The following is a 14,563-nucleotide window of genomic DNA, read 5'->3' on the forward strand; positions in this document are numbered from 1 at the left end:
CACTACTCAATTGCGCACTTAAAAATTGTTAAGATGGTAAATTTTATGTTATGTGTATTTTACCACAATTAAAAAAAATGTTTAAATATTATCATCAGGGGCAAGACCAAAAATTTTAAGTGCTTGTAGAGAACTCATGGGCTCTGAAGAAATATTTTTGTAGACCTCCGTCCCCTGTAGTCACACTTTAATCCGTGCTCCCCCCTATACTTCAGCCTGGAATCCTAAGACTGACCTTATTCTGACTCCTCACTACCCTTCACAGTAACCTATCAACTCTCCTCATTGCCAACCTGCACCTCCAACTAACTGGTGTCCACCAAACTCAACACACATTCTCACCTCTTTGCCTCGGCTTGTACCTTTCCCCATCTGAAATACACTCTTCTCTCTGCTGGTATCCAATTCTTTCATTGGTTAGGTCCCTCCTCCTCCTCACACTGGGATGGTCCCAGACCACAGGGTCTTCTTCCTATCAAAGGGTGTCAGTACTCCCCAGTGAGCATTAGTTATATGTTCTAAACTATTTTATCATTTATTCTTTCAATCACTCAACAAATATGTACTGAGAGTATGCCATATACATGACAATGTGCCAGGCCCCTGAATCAAATGCTATGTTTTCTGCTTTTTCTCTCTCTCATAGCCCCTTATACGTTTCACAAATGTTTACTGCAGTGGTTTGGGTGGTGTTGTACTGGTCTGCACTGTCATACTCCTTATAGAGAGACAGTAAATTTTAAACTACTGAAATCAAGAATAGTATAATCTCAGGATATACCTAACATAACAGGATATTTTGATGGTAATGGTAGGGTATTTTGTTTTTGTTTTTTTGTCTGTTTTTGTTTTTGTATCAATCATAAAAAGCGGTTGTCACCATAAGAAAGGTTTCAGGACTAAATTCAATGGGGATTATGTAGTAGAACTAGTTATTGGAACTAGTCCTAATTATTGGAAGTTTCCATGGTGATAGCAGTAATGTTACTTGGTCATGAATGCCAAAACTATATGCTATTTCTAAAGCACTCTTGAATATGACTTACCTAACAGACATCTGCACAAACACAAATAACTTTATTCATGTTAGACAGTGTTTGAGTAAACTGAGTTTTAAGGACACGTAATACAATCAATTTCTTGAACTCAGATTTGAGTTTTAAAAAAACCTCTGTGTATTTTACTTACAGAATTTTAAATGTATTCCACTTCTTTCTGCTCAAAGGTAAAATACTATTTGTATTTGCTTAATTCCCCATTATTCTGCTGTTTCAACATGATTTTGTACCCCCAGTCATTTCATTGTTAGTCTAAGGTTACAGTTATTTCACACACAGCCTTTTTGAGCTTCATTTTCTCTCTTTATGTTCTCGAGTATAGCTTCGAGGTGTAGGGTATTCCTTCCCAAGATCCACAACAATTACCTCTTTAGAAAATGTCACTCCTTTTACAGGTCTTTTGTGGTTATCAACAACTGAAGGAGTTCCAGTGACAGATATGTGTGGTTTCCGCAACCCATCATTCTGCAAGAGAATTGGACAAATGGTATAAATGATTAATTTATGAATGTTAACAAGCTCTGCTTTTAAAAATATAGGTTAAAAAAATAAAATAAATAAAAATATAGGTTATATGTATATTGTTAGTGAGAAACAGAAAAAGGTTTTCTAAATAATAGAAAAGCAGTGATAATCCACCATTTTCATATGTCTATGGTTATAAAAGCATACACTGACATATTCAAATTGCATTTGGCAACATGTTATTCTCTCTAAGTAGCAGTCAAACCCAAGAGCCACCTGGACATGATTCTGCCTCCAACTGGGCATAGGTCTTATGTTGGCAGGGCATGTGAGTTGCTCTTATTAGGGAGCCCCAAACATAGAGCTCAAGAAGGCCCTGGCAGTGTTTGGGTGCGGTTGCAGGAGGAGCCTGGAACTAGAGCCAGGACACAGGATCTGGTCCTGAGCTCGGCCACAGTGGAGGAATGACGTTGGAAAAATTCATGTCATTTTCTCATTTGTAACATCAGGGGGCTGGATCTCTAGATGATCTCCAAGCCCTCCTCCAGCTCTAAGATCCTAAGAATCTGGGAAAAGCAGCAAAATGAAGGGAAATTATTATGAAAAACAAAAATGATCAGGTATGAAGAATGATCAAGTGTCCAGGCTTGGCATACGTAAATAGTTTAATAACATGAACCAATAAGCTAAGGAAAATGGCTTAAATGACTATGGATATTGCACTCCTTCCAGGTACAAACCTAAATAACAGGCAAGATCAACCCTCGTTCTACCTAACCAAAGGATTTACCTCCTTTTCAGTCAAACAAATTCTAAACTTCCCCTTGAGAGTTGAAAAGCCCATCACCTCTTGACCCTTTTCTCCAGTATTCTTAGAATCCTGCTTCTCTTTTATTTTGTCCTTTACTTCCTTCTTTGTGTCCTGTCCATTTTCTAAGTGGGTGGTCACCATTTCTTTACTCTGTCTCTGGACAAGAATGCCAGGCCTCATGATAGCCCTTATAATAGTCCTAGAAAATAAATCAAGAGATTTTAAAATTCATGTATATTAGCCACCATTATCCCACACAAAAATGGCTTTCTACAACATTTTGTGATACAAATTTACTTTTCTTGGTTTCCTGAATTGTTCGTTTCCACATTAGCAGCTAAACAATCTTCACCTCTATTAGCATCTGTACAAGGACCTTTTTCTGTCTCATCACCTTTCTTGCTTTGGAAACTGAAAAGAAAGAAGCAAAAAAAAAAAATCAGAAAAAGGAAGAATGATCTTGATTTTAAGGGTTAGCAAAAAACTTCACTTTTAAACAGGAAATTAGCATTTCTAAAACCCTGATATAGAAAAAAGTAGATAGCTCCAGAATTATTATTTGCTCCATTTTAAATTTTTAAATATTATTTCTAGATACATTTGCTAGTGTAACTTGAAATCTGATCCTAATTTATCAACATGGATTTATACCTTTTATATAAAAATACCACCAATAAAAGGAGGATGCAAATGAAGCAAATTAGAAGGATGATGGAGAAAGTGATTGCTTTGGTTTCAAAGATCATAAGGTTAGCTAGAAGACTCATCGACTCTCACAGTCACAGTTTGTCCAAATATTCTTTTCCAGCTCAATTTGAATGTGGATCTCTTGTTCCTTAAGTTTTCTAAAAACAGAAGCATAAAAGGCTGTTTTCATTGTTATTCTTTTGACCAGTTTCAGAAAAGATGCTCTGCTTGTTTCGGTGGAGTTGACTCACACAGGCTAATTTCTCACCATAAATGTGGTGGGGGCTGAGGTGGCTAGAGGGGAGACTGAGCTGGGACACGTGTGATCACTCAGCTCACCTCCCCTCATCCCAAACATTATCAGAATCCAAAGGAGAGAGGAATTGGAGCAGTTGGAGCTGAGCCCAGCTCCCCATTCTTTTCTCTTCAGTGACATCATAGAACCATGGAACCATTGAGTTAGAGATAGTAGAGCGCCAGCCCAACCCTGCCCATCACCTGGAGTCAGGAGAACCATGAAATTCTCCTCTAGGCTGCCCTCTATCTGTCCTCTCCTCTGAGAGAGTGGCGTAGAGGTCACTTGGCACCATCTTGGCCACTCTTTAGACAAGGATTTTCTTCCTACTTAACCTGAACCGATTAACTTACTGCTTCTTTCACTGACCATGAAAAATCAGTCTACTTCCTTCTTATAAAATCCCTCTCTATAGCCCTGAGGCGTGTAATCAACGTACCTCCTAAGGGTATTCTCTCCAGGCCAAATAGCCCATATACTTTTAAGCCCACCCACATCTCTGGACCTACTTTCTGGACACACAAGAAACCTGGAAGCTCTAGAGGCCATGGCTGAGGAAGCTGGAGCAGAACAGACGATCAGAGTAAAGATGATTCCCCACTCACCCTAACTCCATGTGCGTGAATGATGCTTATGACAAGGTAGCGGGGAGGGTTCAGCTATGATTTTCTGAGAAGGAGGGTTCATTGGAATATGACAGCTGCTGCTGACCATGTCTATAAAAGTTAAATGGTGAGCCTGGATGTCTTTGGGCTGCAGAGACACCAGCTCTCCTCCAGAAGGGCAGAAACTGTGGCTTTTCTTTGCATACTCCACCAAGTCAGGACCTGCAAATTCCATAAATGTTGAATAAATACGTGTGTGTGTGTGTAAGCACAATCAGAATTTGCTGGAGGGCTAGGGCCAAGGCCGATATCGCAAAATATGTGAATGTCTGAGCCACTTGCGGCAGTCAGCAGAATTCCTGGATGCTTCCTCCAGCCAAGGCTCAGTCCATCTTACCCTCTTTACCCTACATAGCTGTCAGACTGAGACTTTAAGCACCCAAATTGTTTCATGTCTCATGTATACATAGAATTTTTGGGGAGATGGGAATATTTTATATTGACCTGTGGGTACACAGGTCTAGACATATATAAAAACCCATCATACTGGCTACTTAAGATCACTGCACTTCCTGCCCTTTACTGTGTGGATAATAAGGATAAAAGGGCTCCACCCCCACGACCATATTTGAGTGTGTGTGGTGCAAAGAGTAGTGCTGGACTAGAGTACACTGCTGCTAGTTGGTCCTGTCTCCAATATTGATTGCTACACATATTCTGAGACCAGAGATCTTTAGCAAGGATATAGTAGTAGCAACAAGTAAGGGCTGATAAAACTGTGTCTAAGGTCTTTCTTTCACTGAATGTGGCTTGGAAATCAATATCTTAAATTTATATGTATAGTTAATATAATTCTGAAACGTGGAGAGTTATCCGACTTTGTTCTCTAAATCACATTTTAAATGCACTGGACTATAACTCTGTGATGTCATGGGGTCGTACTTGCAGATAGGTCCCCAGAGTCTAACACTGTGCCTTGTACAGAAAGTAGGTACTCAAAAATTTGAGGCAGGACATTACTACCAACTCTGTAGAAATAAAAAAATATTCTGAGTGTACTATGAACAACTGCATGCTAACATATTGGATAACCTAGATGAATGAAAAAATTCCTGGAAACATAACACCAACCAAGACTGAATTATGAAGAAATAGAAAATATGAATAGAACTTTAATACAGAGACTGACTCAATAGTCAAAAACCTCTGAACAATCACTGGGGAATTCTATCAAACATTTAAAGTACTAACACCAAATTTCTCAAACTCTTCCAAAAAGTTGAAGAAAATGAAAAACTTCCTAACTCATTCTATGAGGCCAGCATAATCCTGGTAACAAAACCAAAGACTCTACAAAAAAAGAAAACTAAATACCAATATCCTTTATGAATATTGAGGCACAAATCCTCAACAAAATATTAGCAAGCTGAATTTAACAGCATATTTAAAAGATTATATGACGATGACCAAGTGGCATTTATTTCTGGAATGCAAGAATGGTTCAACATACAAAAATCAATGTAATACACCACATTAACAGAATAAAGGGGAACAAAATAGGTGATCATCTCAATTAATGCAGGAAAGACATTTGACAAAATTTAATATCTTTTCATGATAAAAAGAAAAATTAAACAAACTAGGACTAGAAGGGAACTACCCCAAATAATAAAGGCCATATATAGAAACCCCACAGCTAACATCATACTCAATGGTGAGAAAATATTTGCAAATCACATATCTGATAACATTAAAATCCAGAATATATAAAGAACACTTACAACTCAATAACAACAACAAAACAATTAAAAAATGGCAAAGGACTTGAAGAGACATTTCTCCAAAGAAGATATACAAATGGTCAATAAGCATATACAAAGATGCTCAACATTACTAATCAATAAGGAGCAAATTAAAACCACAATGAGATACCACCTCATACCCATTGAAAAGGCTAGCATTAAAAAAAACTAACAAGTGTTGGTAAGGATGTGGAGAAATTGGAACCCTTGTGCACTGCTGTGGAGAATGTAAAATGGTGCAATCACTGTGGAAGACAATGGCAGTTCCTCAAAAAATGAGACCTAGAATTCCGTATCATCCAGGAATTCCATTTCTGGGTATGTACTCAAAAGACGTGAAAGCAGGGACTCACACAGACAGTTGTATACCCATGTTTATAGCGGCATTATTCACAACAGCCAAAAAGTGAAACAATCCACGTGCCCACCAAAAGGTGAGTGGATAAACAAAATGTGGTATGTACATACAAAGGTATGCTATTCAGCCTTACAAAATAAAATTCTGACACATGTTACCTATAGGTAAACCTTGAAGGCATTATGCTAGGTGAAATAAGGCAGACACAAAAGGACACATATTGTATGATTCCACTTATATCAGGTATCTGGAACAGTCAAATTCATAGATGCAGAAAATAGAATAGTGGTTACCAGGTGCTGGGGGTAAGGGGAAAATGGTGAGTTATTGTTTAATGGATAGAGTTTCAGTTTGGGATAATGAAAAAGTTCTGGAGATGGATGGTGGTGATGGTTGCACAACAATGTGAATATATTTAATGCCACTAAACTGTATACTTAAAAAATAGTTAAGGAGCCAGCCCGGTGGCTCAGGCGGTTAGAGCTTCATGCTCCTAACTCCGAAGGCTGCCGGTTCGATTCCCACATGAGCCAGTGGGCTCTCAACCACAAGGTTGCCAGTTCGATTCCTCGAGTCCCACAAGGGATGGTGGGCTCTGCCCCCTGCAACTAAGATTGAACATGGCACCTTGAGCTGAGCTGCCTCCTGGATGGCTCAGTTGTTTGGAGTGCATCCTCTCAACCACAAGGTTGCCGGTTCGACTCCTGCAAGGGATGGTGGGCAGCGCCCCCTGCAACTAGAAACGGCGACTGGATCTGGAGCTGAGCTGCGCCCTCCACAACTAAGACTGAAAGGACAACAACTTGACTTGGAAAAACGGCCTGGAAGTACACACTGTTCCCCAATAAAAGTGCTGTTCCCCTTCCCCAATAAAATCTTTGGGAAAAAAAAAGGTTAAAATGGTAAATTTTGTGTTGTGTTTTATTGCAATTAAAAAAAATTGTTTGTGGAAAAAAAGAAAGGGCTCTAAAGGCCATCTATAGAGTGGCCTGGTACATGGCAGGCACTGGAAAGATAAAACCAGCACACAAAATCTTGTTTTAGTCTCGGTCCATTTGCTCAGTTTGTTTCCCCGCTATGAATGTGCCATCCTCTACTTCAGCCCTTTACCTGTCCCCACCTGTAAATCCTCCAAACTTTGGTCTTGGACCACTCGTCCATGATGCCACCCCCATCCACTGGGCTTCCTTCCTTCCTTGCTTTAGCTCAGTGACACACCATATCAACTGCCTGCAACCCAAACCTTTGCCTGTCCAGCTCCAGCTCCAGGCGTGCTGGGAAATGGCAGTCTTTCACTCTTTTTTTTTTGGTCATTTCTCATCTTCTACTCCTTATTTCCTGACCTCAGGCTCCCAGAGCCCTGAAAATTTCACTCCCTCCTATTATCAAAACCTGCTTTCTAATCCTTCACCCCAAGAATCCCTGATAGAAACTTAAAGTGTTTCCACTTTCAAGGATATTTGTATTTTAACAAGGGCTTAAAGAGAAAGCTAGTCAGAGTTTCAGGCATCGGCCAGCAGATAGGAAGTTCCCTTTCAAGCCAGAAGAGCTTTTCTGGTACTCCTGGCATCTGCCACTTTGAAGTCAGACATGAATTCCTCCTCGGGTGAGCAGTTCTGTCCTGCCCTCCCCGCTACTAACTTCAGGCTCCTTCAGGGGAGTGGCCAGAGGTTGTGCACTCCTGGTGACAGGGGCTGCAGCATCTGGTGCTTAGGGTGGGTCCAGGGTGCATATGAATCCCCAACCACCTCCCTAAGGGTTTGATCTGGTGAGATCCTGTGACGAAGTGTGATCCCTGAACTGCAGGATCAAGACCAGGACACTCGGAGGACTCACAAGGCGCAGCTACCTCAACTGGAAAATGAGGGCGAGTGAGCACAGGACCCAGGTCTGGATGATCAGAGCATTCCACAGTCAGGGGTCCACATGCAATTTAATCATCTCAGGTTGTCTCAATGCTAAGACATTCACAGAAACTACCGGCACAGAAAAGAGCAGAGCCAGGAGATACAGAGAGAGACAAATTACAAACACCTCTGCTTGATCTAACTGTGGCTGAGGCGTAAACTGGAAGCTGTACTTTTAGTTGTGTCATCAAATGTCTCTCCTTTTTGGCTTAAGCTGCTTTGAGTGGGGTTTACGCCCTTGCAATCCAAGATTCCTGATCAGCACATGTAATCAACATCATTCCGCTTTCCTTTCTGAGACCCTGATTCCTAAAACAAGATTCCTCCATTTCTCCCACGGGAGCCACTGAGCCTGATCATGTCCTTCCCTTGTTGGTTATTAGGTTCCCTCTCGCCTCCAAAGACAAGTGAAATCAAATGTGCCTTTTCTCTTTCATCAAATTAGTGCAGCCTTCCCTAACATAGCCAATGAGGCTACTTGGAAGCCTTCTTTTAGATTTTCGCTGGCTAAATGTAAGTTACTAAAATTCATCAACATCAGGCCGTGATGTTTAAGAGGGCACTTGTATTGAAATTGTTTTTTTCTTCTATGCTAATGGCCAAAACCTGTCAGTTTTTATTAGAGGAAGAAAGAAAAAATGACATTCAACACCGAGATAAATGCCAAATATTTCAGTACATGAAACTGCCACACAAGAGAAAGGTTGTTCTGTTGAAAAGTGTTCATTATTTATGATTCAGAGTTAACCTTTTCATGCAGAAGCCATTTAAAACCTCGGAAAGTCATTACAACTTGATAAGGTTTTTAGGCAATGCATTCATCACCCAACTGTTTCTCATGGAATGAGCTATACGACAGGAAACACTGCCCTTGGCAGGGGTGATGACACCAAGATAGCACTTGTCTCAGGAAGGATACAGACTCCATCCCCAAATGGCACATCCAGGGATAAATAATCTGAAACAGATATTCAATGGGAGAAAGACATTTGGAAAGCAGTACATGCTGAAGAGGACCTGGGGGATAGTGGACAGAAAATGAAATATAGCTTCTCATTGTGTTAAGCCAACAGAAATTGGTAATGCAGTCATGTGCTGTGTTTTACACAGAACCCGGGAGCGGGTAGGACGAGAAAGCCTCTTTCCATTGCCAAGATCAAGTCTGCTCACTCTACGCCAATCCCCAAAGGCCACAGTTCAGCAGCAGAGTCTGCAAATTCACTGCAAAAGATTTGGCAAGTCTTTATAGCTAATACCTATTCACCTGGAACTGAAATGTCTTTGAGAAAGTGTTAGGAGCAGCGTACTATTAATATTACATTATAACCACCCCGAAGTGGGCAAATACATTCCTGGCTTCAACACCAATAACTACAACAGCCACGAGCTCAACCATTCCAGGGGCACATTTAAAAGTCCCTGGTCATACGCTACAGACTGCATGAGGATGGGAGAACAGGGAGTTGAGGATTCTGCTACCCCTGACTGAGCCATCATTCCAGCGGTCCCATTCCACCCTTCTGGTTTGTGAAGGGCATACCTGGGCTGCAGGAAGAGGAGAACGTTCTTGCCCCATAGTTGAGCATCTCTGCCTTGCTCCATGCTATGTGGTTAGTGAGGATCAAATTCCAAGGACTTTGAAAAGCAGACCAGTGTCTGAGTCCACAGCTTCCTGAGCTGTCTGGGAAATGTACTAAAGCTGACCTGGTTCATCGGTCCTTGGGAGACTTCCTGACCTTGTGATTCCAACCCAGAAAAGAGGTGATGTGACACTTCAGCCTACCTCAGCTATCCCAGCTGACTCACCATGGATCCCCTTATTGTAAAAGTCCAGAAGGCACCTTTAAGAACTAGGGTTCTCATGAATGTGAGTTTATATAGTAAAGTAAGCTATGCTCTTCTTGGAGGTGTTCTTAATATGTTAGGAGCCCTACTGGATAACCAAGAACCCTCTAGAATCTGATGGTATACCTCCATCCCAAGAGTCATGGATCTCCTAGGGCACAAAACTTGGGTCAAAGGAATATGGCTAAGTTTTCTTTTTTTCACTCAGGGCCATCCCCTAAGGAAGAACAACGACTATCCCCAAAGGACAACTTCATCAACCCTCAGCACCTGGCCCTAAGGAGAGTATTCACGACTTAATGGAGTGTTCTTCCAGGATGGCAAAGAGCCATCCTGGAAACCTTGCATATTGTGCAACCCAACCGTATCTCCTACAAAGTCCCAGGAAAGCACACCTCCTCAGTCTGGCTCCTTCCCCGGTACCCCTTTTGCTATGGGCCCTTCAAGTTCATTGTATCACTGTCAGTGAGGAGAGGGTTGTTTAGAAGACTGAGACTTGTTTGCTTTCTAGGACATGCATGCTGTAAAGATGTCTACAACTGGATACTGGCACTTTACCAAGACAAGTCCTGCCTGGGGAGGAGTCATTCATCACAAAGAATGAAAAGATTTTATAGTCAATATTGTTCTAGACCAGCTAATTCTATTTATGATCAAGGACAAATGGGCAAAGTTAATCAGCACTTGCAAGGCCCAACTCGGTGCGACATGGAATATTTCCTGTAATTACTAATCCATAGTAATTTGATATTTGAATATATTGCCTCTTATAGAATATTTGAACTTTCAAAGTTTAGGACTTTTAGTAAACATTCAAAGCAAAAATGTTGGTTTTCCCACTAATTGTTCCACGTGTCATATTTTATGATTGTCAGAAAAAAGAGGAAAAGGCTAGGAAACAAACAGATGCCTGTGGCACAAAAATGAGAATAGATCCATTTGGAAATAGGATTCTACTAGGTAACCAATTTTTAAAAAATAATATATTCATACAGCTCAAACAAATTTAAATATAGAAAAGTTATTTCTCATCACAAGAAAATATATTTGTAACTATGTGTGGTGATGGATGTTAACTACTGTTATTGTGGTGGTCATTTTGCAATATATACAAATATCATGTATATATTGAATGTACACCTGAAATTAATATAATGCTATAAGTCAACAATATTTCAATTTTTAAAAAAAGGTTAATGGCAAAAACATCTCCTACCCTGTCCTGACCCATTCTGCCCAGTTTCCACACCAGCACCCATATCCCAGGAAACTATTATTATTAGTTTCTTGTGTTTTCTTCCAGAATGTCTTTATGCATACAAGCAATACAGATACATATTCTTATTTTGACTGTAAAAATTTTTTTGTTGAAGTATAACTTACATATAGTACTTTCTAGTGACACAAACCTTTCCGATACTGCCCCCCAAAACTCTCATACCCCCTTCTAGTCAGTATCCCCCAAAGATAACCACTACGTTGACTTCTATCACTATAAACTCGTTTTGCCTATTCTTGAATTCCACATAAGTGGAATCATCGAATATGCACTTTTTGTGTATGGCTTCTTTTGCTCAACATTACATCTGTGAGGTTCATCCATGTTGCTTATATTGCAAAGCCTTGTTCTTTTTCTCTTTGATATGCATTATTCCATTGTATGCTTATACCTCTATTTATTTACCCATTCTACTGTTGATGAGCATTTGAGATGTTTCTAGTTTGTGGCTATTAGGAATAGTGCTGCTGTAAACATGTATGTATTTATATCTTTTGGTGGATATAGCACTAATGTCTGTTGGCTGTACACAATGGGTCAGACGGGTCATTGGCAAACCTCAGAAGATAACACAGGACAGATTTCCAAAGTGGTTACATCAGTTTCTATGCCCACCTGTAATGCAGGAGTCCCAGTTGCTCCCTACCTACATCAACTCTTTGGTATTGTCAGTCTTTTTAAACAAGATAAAACAAAACCTCATTAGTCACCTGGGAAGGATGCTAAGGAGGCAACTTGTTGTTTAAACCAGTAAATAAAAGGGGGGGAAATCAAGCATTTTTGTTTTTCTTATATGATCTCTATCTCAGGGTAATCAAGTGATGAGAAATTTCTTTTTAGAAAGGAGTTTCAGACAGGAAACAGAGGAGAACTATACTAGAACTTGAATATTACCATTTTGCAGTTCTTCATACATCAATGTATTTAGACATTGCTGTTAACATCACAAAAAAAGAGACAACCAGACACCAAGTGTCTTCTAATAAAATTACATACCATAAAATAGTCTTACCACACCTCCTTGAAAAAATTTGAATCTCAATCTGAACAAGCCTCTAGATCTAACTACCAGTTTCCAGGAAATATAAGGGCTAGAGGAATATTTGAAACAACACTATAGGACGCAATTATCTAAATGCAGACTATGGGGAAATTGTATAGGAAAATAATCTGGTTTTATCAACAACAAGAAATAAAGAAAAATTTAAATGATAGAAAAACCAGATTGAAGAGATTTAAGATACCTATAAAACAAGTACAACACGTTGAACCTCATTCAAATCCTGATTCAAACTGTACTTTGTGTTTTTCCTTTCCTAGGCTAGGATAGAGAATGACAGAGGGAAGCCTTAGAAGGGTAGGCAAACACTAAGGAGTTCTGCATATCCTGGGAGAAATGCATGTCTTGATATAGACAAACAAAACAAACAAACAAACTGACTCATTTTAGGGGGAAGAGGTGCTCACTGGAGAGAAAGTGAGAAATGGTGGTTCTGGACACACTGATTCATCCTGACCCAGCCCTCCTAGGCTGTGTGTGACCTGCTGTGCTGATAAATACCCACTGAGGTATCCCACAGATGTAATGCAGTACTCTGTTTTAGGACCGCAGGAAGGTACCCTGTTGTGATGTATTGGAATTCCTTCTTCAAATCAGGGATGGTAGTTTAGTCAAAGCGTTCATCACCAAGACTTTCATTAAATTGTTTCTTTCTTCCATTTCTCAGTGTAGCCGCTTTGTCCTCTTCTCTTGTTTCTCCTCATGATTGCAATATGGTTTCAGCAGCTCCAAGCAGAATGTTCTGACATTACAATGTCCAAAGACCTGAAAGGGAAGACGAGTATATCCCTTACTCATGACTGTTTTTTAAACATCAGGGAAAATTTCCCAGAAGCACTACAACAGACTTTCCCTCCCCTCTCATTATCCATAATCATATGTCCATTCTTAAGTGAATCACTGGCAAAGGAATTTGAATGACCATTACTAGTTTGGACTAATCAAAATTCATCTTCTAAGGGTAGTAAAGGGCCAGTTCCCTTAAAAGCATCTGACCACTTAATGCCTGAACAAAACTGGAATTCTATCAGCAAAGAAGGAAGACAATGGCTGTTGGATAAGCAGTCAGCATGATCTGCCACACAGTGGGCTTGAATTAATTGAGTAATCCTGAAAGATTTCTTTAAATATCTCTATGTTCAAGTGTATAGGAAATGTACATGTATACATTACGTATAGTGGGTCTATGAATTTACTTAACAACAATCAGGTATAACCAGTCAAGCTTCCACTCCCAGTCCCCTCACCTCTTTGATTCACATAGAGCCCAGTGCTGGCTTCCCCTGATATATAATTCATTTATCTAGTCATCGGCCCTCTTCCCAATCTCAACATACACTGAGATGGATTTATATCTCCATCTGATCAACTGTGTGGTCCAGTAGTGACCAAGGTCTAGTTTTAAGGGAGTGGGAAAAAAGGGTAATAAGGTGAACAAAGGGATTGTGGGGACAACCCCCAATCCCAGATTATAGAGGAATTCATCCACCTTTTTTTTAAATAGTACTTGTATGATTTCTTTACAAGTAGCTCTCGGGGCCATTGGGATTTTATCGTTATAAGTATATGGGGTCAGGTGTATTCCAAATCTATCATTTTCAAAATAATTCAGTTGTCCCAATGCTATTTATTAAAAAGGCTGTCTCTCCAGTGGTTTGAGATCCCACTTTTGCCATATACTAAATTTCTTCATTTTCTAGAGTCTATATCTGGATTTTCTATTATATTCTAGTGATCTACATACAATTTTAATTAGAGAGGCTTTGGTAGAGCTAGTCCATCCCTACACACCCAACTACATTGCTTTCTCAAGATTTTCCTAGCTCTTCTTGCATATTTATTTTTCCATATGAACTTTATAATCAACCATCTAGAGCCAGGAAAAAAATTGGTATTTTTATTGGGATCACATTAAATACATATATTTGGGGAAAATTAACAGCTTTATAGTATTGAATTATCCTAACCATAAACAAAGGTTACTTTTATATATGTTCAAATAAAAAGCAAATATTAATGAAATAGAAAACAAAGATAGAATAGATAGTAGTTTAACAGGAAACGATTAGTCCACACTACTGATTAATCTGCAATAAAGGTTTCATTGCTGTAGTATTAAGTATCACGGAAGACAGTCAAAGAAGGCTCTATAACTGCTGTCTGTACAATGCACAGTTTTATATATACAATGTGGGTTTCAGTATTATATATTACACAAGTTTGTGGAACATTAAAAGATTTTGCAATAGAAAACATTTGCAATATAAAAAATTTTTTTAAAAAGGAGAAACTGTCTATAAATAGCTTGCTGGTTAGCTGATCTTTGACAAGCATCTTTTGTAAAAAGCTTTGTTTGCAAGTTTGGGACAATATATGTATTTACAAACTACT

At 39.5% G+C, this 14,563-nt stretch overlaps 1 protein-coding gene across 2 annotated transcripts; it reads right to left on the minus strand.

Moving 5' to 3' along the window:
- Positions 1-1,056: 1,056 nt before the first annotated feature.
- DEMA1 (DPM1 ER membrane anchor 1) lies at positions 1,057-12,849 on the minus strand. Of its 2 annotated transcripts, none has more exons than XM_088796137.1 (5): positions 12,733-12,849; positions 2,986-3,179; positions 2,632-2,745; positions 2,371-2,533; positions 1,057-1,523 (listed from the first exon to the last, which is right to left on the minus strand). In XM_088796137.1, exons 2-5 carry the CDS (start codon positions 3,099-3,101, stop codon positions 1,350-1,352), a joined length of 567 nt encoding a protein of 188 aa, XP_088652263.1. In that variant the 5' UTR covers positions 3,102-3,179; positions 12,733-12,849; the 3' UTR covers positions 1,057-1,349. The 2 variants fall into 2 exon arrangements, with proteins under 2 accessions (XP_088652263.1, XP_088652262.1); XM_088796136.1 differs by lacking the exon at positions 12,733-12,849 and adding an exon at positions 3,922-8,304.
- Between the last annotated feature and the right edge of the window lie 1,714 nt (positions 12,850-14,563).

Source organism: Rhinolophus sinicus, chromosome 2, assembly GCF_057876585.1.
Source record: "Rhinolophus sinicus isolate RSI-liver-muscle chromosome 2, RSI-T2T, whole genome shotgun sequence".
NCBI lineage: Eukaryota > Metazoa > Chordata > Mammalia > Chiroptera > Rhinolophidae > Rhinolophus > Rhinolophus sinicus.